The sequence below is a fragment of the Nicotiana tomentosiformis genome, chromosome 1, assembly GCF_000390325.3.
Source record: "Nicotiana tomentosiformis chromosome 1, ASM39032v3, whole genome shotgun sequence".
Classification (NCBI taxonomy): domain Eukaryota; kingdom Viridiplantae; phylum Streptophyta; class Magnoliopsida; order Solanales; family Solanaceae; genus Nicotiana; species Nicotiana tomentosiformis.
The window spans coordinates 75,368,336-75,385,558 of record NC_090812.1 but is presented as its reverse complement, the minus strand read 5'-3'; the positions used below and the strand labels follow the sequence as shown (position 1 = coordinate 75,385,558).

The 17,223-nt window shown below is 36.5% G+C and overlaps 2 protein-coding genes across 6 annotated transcripts; one reads left to right on the top strand and one right to left on the bottom strand.

Moving 5' to 3' along the window:
* The first annotated feature begins 8,767 nt into the window (after window positions 1-8,767).
* On the top strand, window positions 8,768-12,792 carry LOC104100443 (uncharacterized protein At1g01500-like). 5 transcript variants are annotated; one of them, XM_009607671.4, is made up of 4 exons: window positions 8,768-8,902; window positions 9,003-9,055; window positions 9,816-10,628; window positions 12,137-12,792. In XM_009607671.4, exons 3-4 carry the CDS (start codon window positions 9,924-9,926, stop codon window positions 12,362-12,364), a joined length of 933 nt encoding a protein of 310 aa, XP_009605966.1. In that variant the 5' UTR covers window positions 8,768-8,902; window positions 9,003-9,055; window positions 9,816-9,923; the 3' UTR covers window positions 12,365-12,792. The 5 variants fall into 5 exon arrangements, with proteins under 5 accessions (XP_009605966.1, XP_009605967.1, XP_009605965.1 ...); XM_009607672.4 differs by having other exon boundaries at window positions 9,003-9,074; XM_009607670.4 differs by having other exon boundaries at window positions 9,003-9,368.
* Window positions 12,793-13,449: 657 nt separating this feature from the next.
* Window positions 13,450-16,160, bottom strand: LOC104100442 (BTB/POZ domain-containing protein At3g05675-like). The gene is made up of 2 exons (XM_009607668.4): window positions 14,750-16,160; window positions 13,450-14,004 (listed from the first exon to the last, which is right to left on the bottom strand). The coding sequence occupies exons 1-2, from the start codon at window positions 16,004-16,006 to the stop codon at window positions 13,723-13,725; spliced, it is 1,539 nt and encodes a 512-aa protein (XP_009605963.1). The 5' UTR covers window positions 16,007-16,160; the 3' UTR covers window positions 13,450-13,722.
* Window positions 16,161-17,223: the final 1,063 nt, after the last annotated feature.

Here is a 17,223-nt window from a genome sequence, read left to right as displayed (position 1 = left end):
CAGTTGGTACTAGAGTCCACATCCTTGAATGCTAATGGTCCTGGCAATACTGGATTTCGGACAAGCTACAATCAACCAACACATGCTTCAGGAAACAACTCTCACATAACAGGGTATCCACAAAATAGACCTCGATTATTTTGTGACTACTGCAAAAGGCCTGGGCATACGAGGGAGAAATGCTATAAGATACATGGATTCCCACAAAACTTTAAGTTCACTAAAGGAAAGAATGCCTCTGCAGCCAATGTACATGGTGTGCCTGATGAAATGCCTGGAAGAAACTGTGAGTCAAGTGATCTCCAGACCACCCGTCAAGGAATTCAAAATCTGACAAAGGAACAATATGGCCAACTACTGATGCTGTTAGAGAACTTTCAAGTTGGAAATACAGGAGAAGGCTCAAAGAACATGACAATCGGAGCAGCAAACCTTGCAGGTATCTTGGCTTGTTATACCTAAATTACTAAAATTGGTGACCTTTCGTGTAAATATTTCAAATTAACTGTTGCCTCATGGATTATAGACTCCGCAGCAACACACCATATGACATACAATAAAACCTTATTAATCAATGTTAGAATTTTACCCTATCCTTTCTTAGTAACTCTGCCAAATGGATATAGGGTCAAAGTGACAGAAATTGGTGATGCACTACTAAATCCACATTTGACTCTCAATAGAGTGTTGTTTGTTCCCAGTTTTAAGTTCAACCCGATTTTCAGTTCATTCTTTAACACTGCACCTTATGGGTATAGTAAGTTTTACTAATTCATCTTGTCTGATGCAGGCCCCTTCACTGAAGAGGCCTGTGGAGATTGGTAAGACAAGGAATGGTCTGTATTTCCTTTGTCCAAAATGTCATAATTGTAGTTCATCTCCTACTATTGATTTTAATCGTTCAATTTCATGTTCATTGCCTGAATGTAGTAAGCAGACTCCCTCATCAATCTTTCTATCAAATGCAAATAATTTCCATTCATGTAATAAAAGAGTTTGCTCTGTGATGAAACCTTCACCTTCATCATCTTTTTTATCTGACAATTTGTCCTCCTTGTCTCATGAAAATTGTGTTGATTATTTGTGGCACAATAGGTTAGGACATGTACCTTTTGTGAAAATGAGGGGTATCTCTTCTATACCTTTTAACTTTGCTCCCAAACAGGCCTTTCATTTGCTCAATTTGCCCTATGGCCAGGCAGACAAGATTACCTTTTCCCCAAAGAACCACCTTTTCCACCAATGCCTTTGACATGTTGCACCTAGATCTCTGGGGACCTTACCATGTATCCACTCATAACAATTACAAGTATTTTTTGATAATAGTTGATGATTTCAGTAGATCAACCTGGACACAATTGCTAAGTTGTTAAAGCAATGCACTTCAGGCTATAAAATATTTTGTTCCTCGGATAGAAAACCAATTCAAAAGTACCATTAAAACAATAAGGTCTGACAATGGGTTAGAATTTACCAGTAATGAAGCTGTGGCATATTTCCAGTCAAAAGGCATAGTTCATCAAAAGACATGTCCCTATACACCACAACAAAATGGTGTAGTGGAAAGGAAACACAAATACCTGCTTGAAATTGCTAGAGCATTGCTATACAAGTCAAGATTACCTATGAAATATTGGGGGAAGTGCATTTTGACATCAACATACTTGATAAACAAACTCCCTACTACAACTTTAAATGGTAAATGTCCATATGAACTTCTGTATCAAAGGAAACCAACCTATTCCCATCTCAAGACCTTTGGATGCGTTTGCTTTCCTACTATCCTCAAAACTCACAAAGACAAATTTGAACCAAGGAGCACACCTCATGTGTTAGTAGGATATCCCTTTGACACAAAAGGTTACAAGGTACTAGACTTAGCCACCAAGAGGATACCCATTTCTAGAGATGTTTTGTTTCATGAAAATGTTTTTCCTTTTGCTGTTATTTCAAATCCTTCTAACTTTCCTTCTGCACTAAAATTGTTACATACAGATTCTGGTAATCTAAATCCTACAGAGGATTTTTTGGATGAGAGTCATTTCCAGAATAAGAGTGCCACTGATTCTGTCACAGATGATCCTATTTTTGTTAGTCAGGATACAACTGATAATACACTAGGCACATATAATACATCTGATAATCCAACCCCTTCTTCACCCAACACACAACCTGACTCTTCAATTTCATCATAACCTAGAAGATCATTAAGGGCACATAATCCACCTACATATCTGAAAGAGTATGTGTGTTCCCTACTAATAATGCATCCTGATCCCCACACATTAAATTCCATTAGTACAACTGACCTACCTGACAGAGCACCTCTTAATAACCATCATGTTTCTTTCACAGCATTGAGTCCTAATAGTCAACAGTTAATGAGAAATATTTCACATGACAGTGAACTAGTTTCCTTTGAGGAAGCAGTCATGAACCCAACATAGCAAGCAACAATGACCCAAGAGTTCGAGGCTTTATATGCTAACCATACTTGGGATTTAGTGTATTTGCCTGCAGGTAAAACAACAATATGATGCAAGTGGGTGTACAAAATCAAGCACAAAGCCGATGGAAGTGTAGAAAGGTTCAAAGCAAGGCTTGTAGTCAAATGGTACACTCAACAATCAGGCATCGACTACATTGGAACATTTTTACCAGTGGTGAAGATGACTACAATGAGGACCCTCATCAGTTTGCCAGTAAAGAAAGATTGGGATCTCTACCAGTTAGATGTGAACAACGTGTTTCTCCATGGAGATCTACATGAAGAAGTGTATATGGAGGTTCCACACGGCCTTTTGGTGGAAGATAAGAGGCTAGTGTGCAGATTGAGGAAGTCCTTGTATGGACTCAAGCAAGCCAGTAGGCAATGATATGATAAGTTGGCAGAATCACTATGTTCAAGAGGATATTCACATTCAACAATTGATTATTCCTTCTTCTTCAAGAAAAATGGTTCCTCCACTGTCTTTGTTGCAGTTTATGTTGATGATGTAGTGCTTACAGGAACAGATTTAGATGAGATCAAAGCACTGGAATTTTTTCTGCACGATCAATTCAAAATAAAGGATTTGGGAAAGCTACATTATTTTCTAGGGTTGGAAGTGTTGTACAAGTCAGATGGTGTACTCATTTCTCAAAGGAAATTCATTGTGGATCTACTAAAAGAATATGATTGCCTAGGGTATACTGCAGTATCTTCTCCTCTTGATTCCATCGTGAAGCTCAAAGCTAATGAAAGACCACTGCTTTCTGATCCTACATATTACAGAAAGTTAGTCGGAAAGCTCAATTTCCTGACTAACACCAGATTAGACATCGCATACAGTGTACAACACCTGAGTCAATTCATGCAGACTCCTAGAGAACCTCATCTTAAGGCTGCATTACATGTACTCAGATATCTGAAGAATGACCCTACCTTAGGGATTTTTTGTCAAACAACCAAGACTATTCAATAAGAGCTTTTTGTGACTCCGACTAGGCAGCATGCCCTGACTCACGAAGGTCTGTAAGTGGCTACATTGTATTGCTTGGAGATAGCCCCGTCAGTTGAAAATCAAAGAAACAAATCACCGTTTCATTGTCTTCAGCAGAAGTAGAGTACAGATCTGTAAGAAAGGTTGTTGGCGAGCTAGTATGGCTGGAGAGATTATTAGAAGAACTCAATGCTCCTTGTCCACAATCTAGTCCAGTCTTCTGTGACAGCCAGGCAACTGTGCATATAGCAAGAAACCCTGCCTTCCATGAAATGACAAAGCATATAGAGGTAGGTTGCCATTTTGTGAGGGATAAATTGCAGCATAGGCTCATTGACCTTCACCATGTCTCTACCAATGATCAGTTAGCCGACATTTTAACTAAAGCTCTTACTGGGGTTAAACATTTCAACATACTACGCAAGTTAGCTGTGAGTTCCTCACCTCCAACTTGAGGGGGGTATTGAGAGTGGTTAATTATTTTTCATTAATTAGTAGCTATTGACAACTGTCATTAGTTAGCGGTTAAATTAATTCTCTTTTTCTCCTTTCATTACATGTGTATATAATTAAGAAACAAAGATGAAGAAATGAGATTAGTTTTCATTTTCCCAAATTTTGTTCTCAATTATTTCTCTTTTCGAATCTTCTGTTCTCTCATGGCTTCAGCTCGATTCTCCACTTCAATGGAGAATCAGCTCTAATCTGCTGATAATTCGAGTTTCATCAGTCTCAAGAAATGGGCTCCTACGTGCAGCAGGTCCATCCCTAATTCCCTGCCAACAGAAGATGATGTCAGATGAGTGTAGTCCTAGATAATTCAAATGATAGGACAATATTGTCAGTCAATCTGTTATACTGTATTTTAGAATGAATCATAATAAATGGAGTGGTGGCCGATGTCTATATTATCGAGCAAAATACGTAAGTTGAGACTGAGGCGTAAAACTTTTTTTCTTCTTGTGAAGACATTTACGTGCGGTAGAACATAAAGGAGCACGTGGTTATGGCATGAAGAAGATGAGGTGTCGGACGTTGTTCACGTGCTATTTTCTTTCCCCGAGTTCCCCCACCCCTAACTCATTTGCCTCTGCCAATGCCCATTCCCGATTCTTTTGCAAAGCTCGTGCCCGTTCCAGGAATCTTAACAGAGTGTGTAATTTAATAAGTATAATAATGCCAATTGTGAAATTCTCTGTATCAAACATTTGTGGTTTGCTAGAGCATCATTTTATTTATTTGTCAGATCACAGATTATAATACTCACAATTTATTATTTCGCCTTATTTGTGAACTTTTTGAAGCATCAAGAGGAAGGTAGTGAATTCCAATCTGCTGCACCTTTGCAAATCAAATTTGAACATAAATGTAACTTTTCTGTCAGTGACGGAGCCAGAATTTTTATTAAGAGGTGTCAAAATACATAAAAGTAAATATATCAGGAAATTAAGGGAAATCAATACATAGTATATATACATATAATTTATTTTTTTACCTACCTATACAATATATTTTTTTCGTAAAAGAGTGTCCCTTCCTATAAGATGGCTCCGCCACTGTACTGTGCCGCTACCCCCAGTTTCTTAGAATGCAACATTTATTGCATGTTTGGCCTCTTGTTCAACCTGTTCCGCTTTTACGAAAAATCTTAGTACCTTACTACCCGTTTTCTTGCCCGTTCTTGCCACTTTATTGCGGTCAGTGTGCTTTGCCTAATAAGAAATATGCATGCTAAGCGCGTGTTCACTGCATTACATCAAAGATGAGTTAAGTGAGAAATTTTGCTACATATTAATATTATGCCACTGGACCGACAATAGTAACATAATCACACTACTATAATCATTTTATCATGATTGATATATATATATATATACCCTTCTATCATTACCTTTTTGGCATTATTTAAACGATGATACAAATTTTTGCTTCTACCATTCTCTTGTGATTGGGATTTGGGAATTGGGACTACTTTTATGAGGTAATCAATTTTTGCAACAGCTTAAATATAAACATTCGATATTAATCTTGCCAGACCACATTCTAAATTTTATTGCTAAAGCATATGATAATTGCGGCTTTGGATCTCTTAGTTGTTTAGCATATTCCAAACCATTTGACAAGTTCTCGTTTGACTAATTTCTATTGTTAAACTATCACTTTTATCATAGGAGAAATGGGAACACAAAAGCTCACAACTCTATTTGTTGAAAGTTAAATTTAATTGGATGGTTATCAACTTATCACGAGTATCAAATGTTAGAATTTGGACCAATGTACTGGACCTTCGATCAGGCATTCTACCTAAAATTTTACTTTTCTTTTCTTCTGTTTAAATTGTAAAAGATTATGTTAGAATAATTTTCTAGTTCCGTTACTTTTTTTACTTGTCCAATATTAACGAAATTTAGTAGGGAATTTTTTAATTAAATGTCGTTAGAACTAGCGGATGACGTGCGTGCTTTGCTAGCAGAGCACATTGCTTTTTTGGTGGCACCAGAATACGTTAACAGATTGATCCTTGTCTTTTCTCCTCTGATCTCTTTTCTGTAGATACTGCTGCAGGATAAGATATTTGCAACACCAAATACAATTTGGCTTTACTCTCATCAAATTCTCAACCGTTCATTTCCAATTTTCTTTACAAAATGCATTCCACTTTACCACCACTATTAAATGAGTTCCCAAATTGGTTAGGTTCACCTATATCACTCCTCTGAAGTCGTTTTGCTTTATTCCAGTTTACACCACTATTAAATTAGTCCTTAAATTGGTCTTTAAAGACAATATAATTTGGATGTAATTCAACTCTAAAAATTTGTTTGTGTGCCTAAAATCATGTAAGGGGATAACGATTGATCCCTCAACCAATATGGGACGTTAACATATTCTGTCCCGCCGAAAAAACTGAACATGTGGTGCGGAAATGATACTTGACGGGTTCTAACATTAGGTAAATCAAGAATAAATATGAGTTTGATTTTGATACAATTTTAATAACGGAAAAAGTTTAAATATGTCCTTGTATTATACGAAATTTAGCATATTTATCATTCGTTAAATACTTTAGCTAAAATATGTCATTGCCGTCATATAGTTGGTTCATATATGCCCTTAGAGTTACACAGTTGACCCATATATATCTTTTTCGAAACGGAATCTACCCAAACTAATTAGCTATTTCGTTAATTGTATTAAAGTATATTACAAACACTATTTCCTTTTTATTAGTACTTTTTTTTCTTTACATTTCTTTTTTCTTTTCTTCTCTTTCTTTTTTCTTTTTTCTTTCTCCCTTATCCGATTTCCTCCATTACTGATGTCTTCTTCATTTTCGTCACCAATTTCACTTGACAAAACTCATGAATTCCAATTACTAAGAAAATTTTCCCATAAAAATATTTTTATAGATCATATGTTTGTCAATTTTTTAATTTTTACTGAACATATATTTTGTTCTAAAAAATTTAACAAAGTAAGATTGAAATAATATTTATGTAACAAAAAACCCGAAAAATCCAACAAAACCGAACAATCCAAACCAAAAACCGAACCAACCCGTTCCATGTACATCCATAATTTACATAGTTAATAAAAAAATAAAAAATGTCTAGCTGAAAAAAGACGAAAAAAGACTAACAACTCAAATTTATAACACTACAACTTGAACTCTAGGCTTTTAATCATTAAATTATCTTTCTGTAAATAATTTAAATATTTTGGTCTTTTGAGTATTGTTAAAGGTTGAGATGTTTTTATTATTTTAAAGTTTAAACCATAATTTTTGGAACAATTTAATTTCATTTATTTAGAGGGCAAGTAAAATTGGAACTTGATTACCTTATGGGAGAATTTTTTTAGTAATTGGAATTCATGAGTTTTGTCAAGTGAAATTGGTGACGAAAATGGAGAAGACATCAGTAATGGAGGAAATAGATAAGGGAGAAAGAAAAAGGAAAAAAAAAAAGAAAAGAAAAAAGAAGAAAGAAAAGAGAAAGGTAAAAAAAAATACTAATAAAAAGGAAATAGTGTTTGTAATACACTTTAATACAATTAACGAAAGAGCTAATTAGTTTTGGTGAATTCCGTTTCGAAAAAGGCATATATGAGCCAACTGTGTAACTCTAAGGGCATATATGGACCAACTATGTGACACTAAGGACATATTTGAGCTAAAGTATTAACGAAAGATAAATGTGTTCAATTTCATATAATACAAAGACATATTTGGACCTTTGCCCTTTTAAGAAAATAAACCTTTGGTTTACCTTAACCATGAAAATTTGTTTATTAAGTAAAGATTGATCAAGAACATAAAGGAGATAATATATCAATTTTTTGTGTGTTCATTTAGCTTTATTCACGCTAATCATGTGTTTGTTTGAAAAAAAAGAAAAAGTACTCATCATAACTAGACTCATTGCATTTACACCAAAATATCATAGTGTCATTTATTTGGACTTGAGATGGATAATATTTGTACTGTTTAAGTAGTCACTTGGTAATTTATAGGGGTGTACAAATCGAATCGGAAAACTACATCAAATCGAAAAGTTAAATCAAACCGATTAAAAAACTCAACTAGATTTGGTTTGATTTGGTTTGATATTGAGTAAAAAAATCCGAACCAAACCGACATATAAATATATAATATTTATATATACTTTAAAGATTTTGTATAAAAAAATTTTAAAAAAATATCTAGAAATATTTAGAATTCTCTTACGTGATATAATATCTAATAAAATATGAAGTGCTCCATAGTTATTAACATTAAATAATAGGTTGTATGATCACTTTCTTATCAGGTGTCACTGAAATGTGTCAATTTCTTTGTTCTTCCATATTCATATGTCAAGATCTATTAAATTCTTATATCTTTTTCGAATTTGAAGTGATTATTATTATTTAGGTATCATATTGATTTTTATATTTAAGTATTAAATTCGATTACCTTAAAAGTGTACATCAATAAAAAATTATTGTGAGACGACTAAAAGAATAACTATCATGTGTTACTAAGTAAATTCTCCCATAAGAATATTTAATAGATAATATGTTTGTCAATTTTTTAAATTTTTACTAAACATATATTTACTTATAAAAAATTTAACAAAGTAAGATTAAAATAATATTTAAATAAAAAAATCCGAAAAACTCGTCAAAACCGAACAAATCCAAACCGATATAGTTAATTTGGTTCGATTTTAATAAAAGCCGAACTAACTCGATCCGACTAATTTCTAATACTTCACAAACCAAATTATAGAATTTACGAGACCAAAAGTTTAATGATCTGATCTCGTTATAAAGAAAAGGTTGAAACTTTACCCCCATTTTGTAACAGCCCATTCTCCTAGTTCGCCTTTAAACTGATAATTTGCGGTGTTGGACTATTCTTAGGGACTAAAAAGTTAAAGGTGTTTTCCTCTTTTTCTGTATCGTTTTCACAGCAGAAACTTGAGAAAACCAGTCTTGAAGTTATTGACAGTGTCTTAAATTTGATGTTTCGTGTCGCAGATAGTGAAGAGAAGCTTAGTACAGGCAAAGAGGTGGCGTGGAAGATGCTTGTAGTGAGTTGTAGGGGAAATGGTTTGTTGGTTTTGTTGCTGAAATGATGATGATGCTGTTGTACTCTTTCACACAAGATTTTTGTGTTTTATGTATTTTGTTTGTACACGTGACGTCTACAGCATTCTGTCGTTTAGTACTACTGCCTACTGCTCTGGGTCTTTTGTTGGAATTTGGTTGCGTTTAACTCCTGTTTTCTTCTTCATAAATGACCACTCTATGTAAAATTAAAAATAAAAAACATTAAATTGGTTGTAGAATTTGAAGGGGTTCACATTTCACTCTCTCTCTCTCTCTCTGCTCTCTTGATCTCTGGTAATACATTCATCTTCTTTATTTTTCAGAATTGTCATTTCTGCTGTATTCTCACTTTCTCTATTTATTAAACCTTCTTAGTCTTTTCACTGTTCTATTACTTTCCTCTTTTAACTTTTACCTGTGATCAAATTTTGCCCTATAAAGATCCCATTTTTGTGCTCACAGGCTATTTCTCTTTGATGTGATTCACTTTTTTCTGTTCTAGGGGTTATAGCTCTCCTTTATTCTGTGTATGGAGAAGAAATATTTCACAAATTCAGATTCTTTCATTTATTTCTTCTAGTTATGAGCTTCTCTGATTGGGAATTGATCTCTTTCATATCGTTTTTTCATGAGTTCAATTAGTTGTTACTTTGTTTCTTATTCTTTCCCTTTCCTTTGTGTTTCCTTAAATGTGTGGCACTCATAAATATTTCTGTTTTGTTGCTTTCTCATTAATTCCAGGTTCTCTTCACTGCTTTGACTCCTACTTGTTTGGGTTACTAAGTAAGTGAACCAACCAAATCTTGATGGATTCTGGTGAGTAATTAAGAGCCTTGATTTTGTGAAGGAATGGAGAATTCACATGAGAATGGAAATGGAGTGATGGCTGAAAATGGCCACAGCCTTATGAGGCACTCTACTTATCAGTCTGGATTTAAGCTATCTTTACAGTGGTTAGATTTGAGAGTTTTTTACATTAGAATTACCAAATGTGAGCTTGATGATTTGACCGCTGAGTACCTAACAGTGAACTATGTTCCACTGAAACGCGACACCCTTTTGGAAGTGAATGGTGCGCGGACTGGAATTTATTCGGATGGTGTATCCACTGTACTTAGAAGAGATAGGTTTGATAAGAAATCCGAGGAGGTTACTTTTGTTAGTACAGATAGTATAAGTATGACAGGAAGTGTGAAATATGAGGTTTTCGATAGGGATGTTCTTGTGTTGTCTGGTTCATTAAACTTATGCGATAGCAATGGATTTTTAAGTGAATCTGAAAATCATGGACAATCTTGGAACATCAATTGTGAAATGGATGTGTTTGCTGGCTCTAGCTTGCAAAAAGGAAACCAACACACGGCCACGGATTTGGCTTCTCCTATAATTGAAGTTTATATAGCTGGTTGTTTCTCAGGGAAACCAATTATACTAACAACGGCCCTGCAACTCGGCCATCGTAGGAAGCAACTAAGGCCGGGAATGTTGGAATCAATACCAGAATATGAGGCAACTGAAAGCCAGTACCGTGCTTCCTCTTCACATGCAATGCAGGTATACTACTGGTTACGGTGATTGACAGTATAGCGAAAATACATTGTTTAGATAAGTAAAAATTATTTGATGATGTATAAATACTATGTACGAATCCCCTTGATGTCTTTCGTGTATTTACTTTTTTAAATTGTGACACCCCTTAATAAAAATCCTGACTTCGCCACTAGTTATTGATGTTTATACCTATACATAACCTACACCTCTATGTTTAGCCATCAGTGAATTAGCAAATTTTACCCTTCTGCCAAATAAGTTTTTGTTGTCTTTTGGTTGAACTGCTACTCCATATTTGCTGCAGTAGCTTTTAGCTTCTCTGTAATTGCTGCCCAAATATTTTCTTATCTTGTGCTGTCAGTACTTAGGCCCAGCCAATAATGCTTGAGAGCCATGAGAAACTTATCCTGAACTCTTGGGAAACAAAGAGTACAGTGTGCTCAGAACAATATATGTATTTATGCATGCAACACATGGACACACATGTCTTACCTTTTCGTTTTGTGTGTCAATGCTTTTGTTTTCTTATCAGGATACCACATGGGTGAAAGGAAATAAAAATTTGCCCTGCTATCTTGCATGTGCTAGCAGTTAAGATGGTCTATGCTAGTGTTTGAGTCCAAAATATAGTAAATATAGTACAGCAACAACAACAACAACAAAAAACCCAGTATATTCCCACATGTGGGGTATGGGGAGGGTAGTGTGTACGCAGACCTACCTCTACCTAGTGAAGATAGAGAGGTTGTTTCCAATAGACCCTCGGCTATAGTAAATATCGTAAAGGCAGATATCTTATTTACCTAGGTAAGGAACTTGGCACCCATCATACCATAATTTTCAGTTGCCAGGACTCTTCCCATCATCACATGATAAAATCTCGATTGCAATTTATGAACATACAAAGAAAAGGGTATGTTAAAACAGTAAACACATTGTTTGTACCGATAACAACTGCTAAAGAAACATGAGCCTGGTTGAAGGCAGAGTTGCAATCTGCATATATACTAGAAGTCTTCAATGCATTTCCTTTTTATTTACAGATTAAATCTCAATGGAACTTCCAACTGACGTATTCCCTATATAGCAATAGATGAAATTGTTAGAATTTGCAATGCCCGGGCCAGCATTAGTCAGTTTTCTTTATGTGTGCAAGCCGGTTATCCATTTATCTGATCTGCAATATGGGATTTTTAATCTTCTGCAAATGAGTTTTTCGACAACAGAAGTTAAATCCATTTTTTGGTGTTTCTTCCACTTGAATCTTTGTCTATTCCCCCGCCTTTTCTCTGGCTTACTTTGTTGTTAGCCTGTGATTATGGAAAAGTCTAGCAAGCAACACTGATTTAGTTTTGCTCCGTCGCTCTCTTATATACCAAGAAGGTGATACAATATTAAAGCAGAGGTGTCTTACTATGACTTTTGATATGTTATGCACATCTGTTTTTTTCTTTATCCATTTTTCTTTTATGAGCAAGTTTTCACAAGTGTTGTCAACAATGCATGTGCAGGTTACCGATCATGCGAAACCCAAACAGGAGTATGATGAATATAACAACCTTTACTCTAGGATGGAATACATAGAAGGTGAAGATGGGGAACTATCCTGGTTCAATGCTGGTGTAAGAGTAGGTGTTGGAATTGGCCTCAGTATCTGTGTTGGAATCGGTATAGGAGCGGGACTACTTGCTCGTACTTATCAAGGAACCACCAGAAACTTCAGAAGGCGTCTACTTTGACGACTCAGACCTGTTTAACTGCTATGACTCTAATGCCATCTATCTGTCCCAAGTACCTGCTAACTTCTTGATTTTGACTCACCTTCTCTGAAAGTAAATGCTAATGATGCAAGCTGGTAGAATCCACTTGTAAGAGAAATAGCCTGGTTTTTTACGTTTCTTCCTAAACTGATCTTCTTTAAATAACTCGCTCTGGACATCGAATAAAACTTTGAGTCTTGTGTACTTGAGCTGCAGGACAGTTAAATGACCTCGTTGCTAACAACGGATACTCGTTAGATCAGTCTTCTATGTTTCTCATAGGTCCTTATCCAATTTTCTATTTCTTTCAGGAATTGTTAGGTCTTCTAATGGCATTGTAATAGGTTAGATGTATCTATGAACATTTCGTCTGTTCAAAGGTGTTAATCTAGTTCATGTTCATGCGATTGGATAGCATAGCTGTTTACAAATTGCATAGAGGAGTTATTTTTTTATGTTTCGTTCCTTTTTTTTCCCTTCTGATCTTGCGGCAGACCTTATTTGTGCTTTCCGGCACCATGTTTCCTTCGTTGTTCGTCTAGTGACTGAATTTTGGCTTATGACTGCGAAGCCTGTCTTTTGCACTTTCGACGGGTGTCTAAATTTGCATGCCGTATGTCGTTACATTGAACCTATTTAAGCTCCAATTGTATTTGAAACGATGCGTGCCAAAACTGAATAATGTGCCTCGTGTCTTAGCAGCTACTTAAGCTTATAGATTCTGAAACTCTGTATTGAATTTTATCTGGTCATCTACTTTTCCACTTGAGCTAAGTGTGTTAGATAACTGTTCGCGCTTGAAGTTTAAACTATCAAGTAAATGACCCGGTTTTTTCCGTGGAAGTTAAATTATGATCCATGTTCCTTGGACGATTTTCATGACCCAACCAAGAAAACCTTGAGCCATCAACAACAAGAACCCATGAATAGTTTTGAAAAGACGTTCACCCTTGAACCTTGATAATGTAACAAGTCATAGAATATCATCCTGGCTTCGCCAACTGGATTGGCTCAAGAGGATCAATTTTACCTATCTGAGTTAAAAATGAGAAAGAATCTGGATATTAAAAGATAGAAAGGGCAGATTTCATACGGCACAGAATCTATATACAAGCTGGTCATTCTCTTTAAAACTGGTTCTTACAGTCAAGGATACTGCGCAGCACCAAGTAACCAACCCATGAGTCATGCAATCTAGATTACTTCTGGTACAAAGGCGAGGGAATACGTTTTATCTACACATAGCAGTGTCTTTTGGAATGGAGACTCTAGTATGCAAACATTAGTCACCGAAAAGACCATGTTTATCCATCCAATCATCAACACTTGGTAGACCATCACATATCAAGATTGTCTACATGGGGGGATCTATTTGCTCGTCGGAACCAGGTAGTAAATGCACCGACCAAGTGGGGACAGTCATCAACATTCCTAGTTGAAAAGCTGAGACACTGCTGCAATAACTCCTGGGCATCAGGCAAGGTAAGTGTGGATATAATCCTCAAAAACGTATCTTCCAGCTCCACATATACTGTTTTGTGACTTGGCATCATAGGTGTTACATTGTCTTTGCACAAAATCAACACTGGAAGCCAATCTTTCACAAGCTTCATTCTCACCTGTTAGACTTAAGTGCATTAGAGAAATGAAGTAAAACAGAAGCCATCGTGGAAAGAGTCGCTGTTTATCAGTGAAGAACAACATTCACTTGACCAAGTGATGAACACCAGAACAGACACAGCAGCAAAAAATCAAGCTGCTGCTGTTATTGTAGAATGCCCATGTTCTGGTTATGAATCAGTACATCTTTAAGACAGATCAATCATTTTAACAGTCAATCAAAACAAGGACATAGAAGGAGCAAATCATGTCCATACTCAAAACCATTTCTTTGAAACATCCAAAAGTCTAACAAACACAGCAGACATGTCAGAACATCTAACAGTCAATCACCATTTGGAAAAAGACCCATGAGATGAAGTTAGATATTGCAAATGGATGGGAAAGGTTATAATTGAAGTCCCACTGTTATTTGCTTTTATAAATTATGTAAGTCAAAATAGCAGAAAGCAGGAGAAAGCGCTAGTAAACAGTAAGACAAAATCTCAGTGCTATCGCTCCCACAAGTATCCTATGCTAATTCAGGAATATGTTCAAGTGTAAGATGCTCCTAAGTCTTAAAGGTGTCTATGCGTGTTAATACTCCCTAATTTTGCAATTAGTAAACAAGAACATATCAAAAAAACATAATTCCTAAAGCCCTCACAGCCCACACAATTAACAGGTGTATTTCCTAGACTCTATGCTTTGCAATTACACATAATAGAAAGAATCATTTATAAAACTATGGAAATAAAAATGGACCTGTCTAGTAGCCAAGATAGTTCCTGTGGCGACTGCATTAGCAAGCTTGCAAGTGCATCGAAGCACAACTGCAGGGAGCCCAGGTACGATATTCCTCCATGCATCATCACGGAGAGCCCTCAGCAAATCAGCAGTAAACGAGGCCTGATTGCTCCACTCTTGTACAGCTGCATCAGCCACTCTCAGTTCAATCATCCTCTCCAGCAACCACAGCAAATGCCTCCCATTCGTCATCGCAGTATGCAAATTCAACCTCTGAATTGCCTCAGTCTCATTATGATCACCTCTAAAATCAGGACTCGAATAATCCTCCAATGACTCCTTCACGATCTTCAAGCTACTCATAAAGGCACGGTCCAACACTCTCTTTGCTGCCTCTTTGGATGAAAAATCCCTCAAAAGTTTAGCTACGAATGCCTTAGCAAATGCCATGTTTGGATGGTTATGAAGTGCCGATAATATTAATCCATGAAGCATTTCTTCAGACGAATTGTTCTTATCAGTTGAAACCCTAGCGAGAAGCTCTTGAGATTCCTCCTTGCCTAAAAACGGAGCAAAATTGAGTATTTTCCTTTCTTCATCTTCGGTCCATGGTACGGCTTCAAGGAACCTGACACAAGCCTTGATGCAATCCTCGAATATTAGTTCCAAAGCCACCGGAAGTAAACACAAAGCTATTGAAACAGTATTGATAGTTGTGGAGAAGTCATTGGTGTATAGGAGCTGCAGAACAGTTAAATGATGATCGATTGATCCAGGAGTAGACGGAACGCCGAGATTAAGCCGGAAGGTTCTAGAAGAGTTTCCTGAATCAACGACGTCGTTTGATTCCTTTTGCCAGCGATCAGATAAAAGAGCAGCGAAGTACTTACAGCGCCGGAGAATATCGGAGTGGAGATAGATCTGGACATCGGATTGATCAGAATCAACGGCTGATATTGATTCGGAGTCGTCGGTATCGAACAGCGGCAATTGATCGACGAAGAGGCGAAGCACGACGTCAGCCGAAGATGAGTCGTTGAATCCGCCGCTAGCAGCAGCTGCAGCAGCGGCGGCGGTCGAAGACGATGGAATAACGGTGTGAGAAGATGTCCGGCGAATACCTGGCGGCTTCTGAGAGCGTTCTGTTAGGGTATTATCCGGACGTGAAGAGTCGATGATTCCAATAGTTGAGGAAAGTCGGCTATTGCTACCTACACGTTGTCGTTTTTTGCCGGAGGTGACTCCGCCGGCACTACCACCACCGCCTACCGTCATTCTGCTAGAGGTTCCTCTGAATTCTGATGAAGACGAAGTTTCAGATAAGGACGAATAGGATATTGTTTAGAACAGTGTGTTGTGTTGTGTAGATTTTAAATTTAAATTCTTACATTTGGCAAAAGAATCTCCTCATTTTTTTTTTAGTTTGGGATGGCCAGATTTGGTTTATGGTGAGACAAGTGGATAAAATCGAGTTGATGATCTGACGTGGCCGGGGCCCATCTTCTGATAATACCACTTTTAAATTGTTGCATCTGTTCTATGGATCAGTGATTCTGATATTTCTAGTTGGGCCTTGCCCTTCCGACCCTAAGGCTTTTGGAAATTCTTTTGGGCTTTTTTCAATTTTAGCCCGCATCAGAAATTATTTATATTCGATAGCTGAAAAGTGTATAAATTTATATAATTTTTGTATATAACATACATAATATATATATACATATATAAAAATTATATTTTTCGGCTATTATTTTAAGAGCGGCTATACAATGTCATTTATTTAATTTTTTTTTTTGTTGAAGTTTGAAAAAGAAAGAGTACTTAAGTTCAAGTTGAAGTCAAGAGTATTCTCACATAACAAATTAAATTTTTGTGAGTGTGTTATGTGCTTAATCGAGATTAAACACAATTCTGCAGAGATCTAAGAAACCAAGAGTAAGAATGGCTTCTGGACAATCTTCACAGGAGAATGTTCTAGAATTTAGGAGTTTAGAGAAGAAGAGTAATTGTTTATTATTCAGAATATCTGTACAATTTAGCTGGTGCTTCCCTTTTATTAAGATCCCTCTAACAGCTCCCAACCACCTCCTAACTACTTTCAGCAGCCCAACTGACTACAACTAACTTTCTGAGTACAAAGACTGTTATGGCACTCACTAACTACTTACAATGACTCCTATTGCCCTTAACTACTTTGGTATGTAACAAATCCCCCCCCCCCCCCCCCAAAGTCCTTGTCCTCAAGGACAAAGGTAGGAAATTGTTGTTTAAAGTTATGAGCATCCATCCAAGTGCTATCTTCTGCCGGGCAATTGAACCACTTTACTATGAATTGTGTCACAGTTCTGCTTCCTTTAGGCACAACTCTGGACTTCAAATTGATTCAGGCTCCAAGGTAATATACCCATGAGGTAATAGAGCAACTGGCAGTTCAATAACCACAGGACCAACTCCAATATGTTTCTTGAGTTATGATACATGGAAGGTGGAGTGGA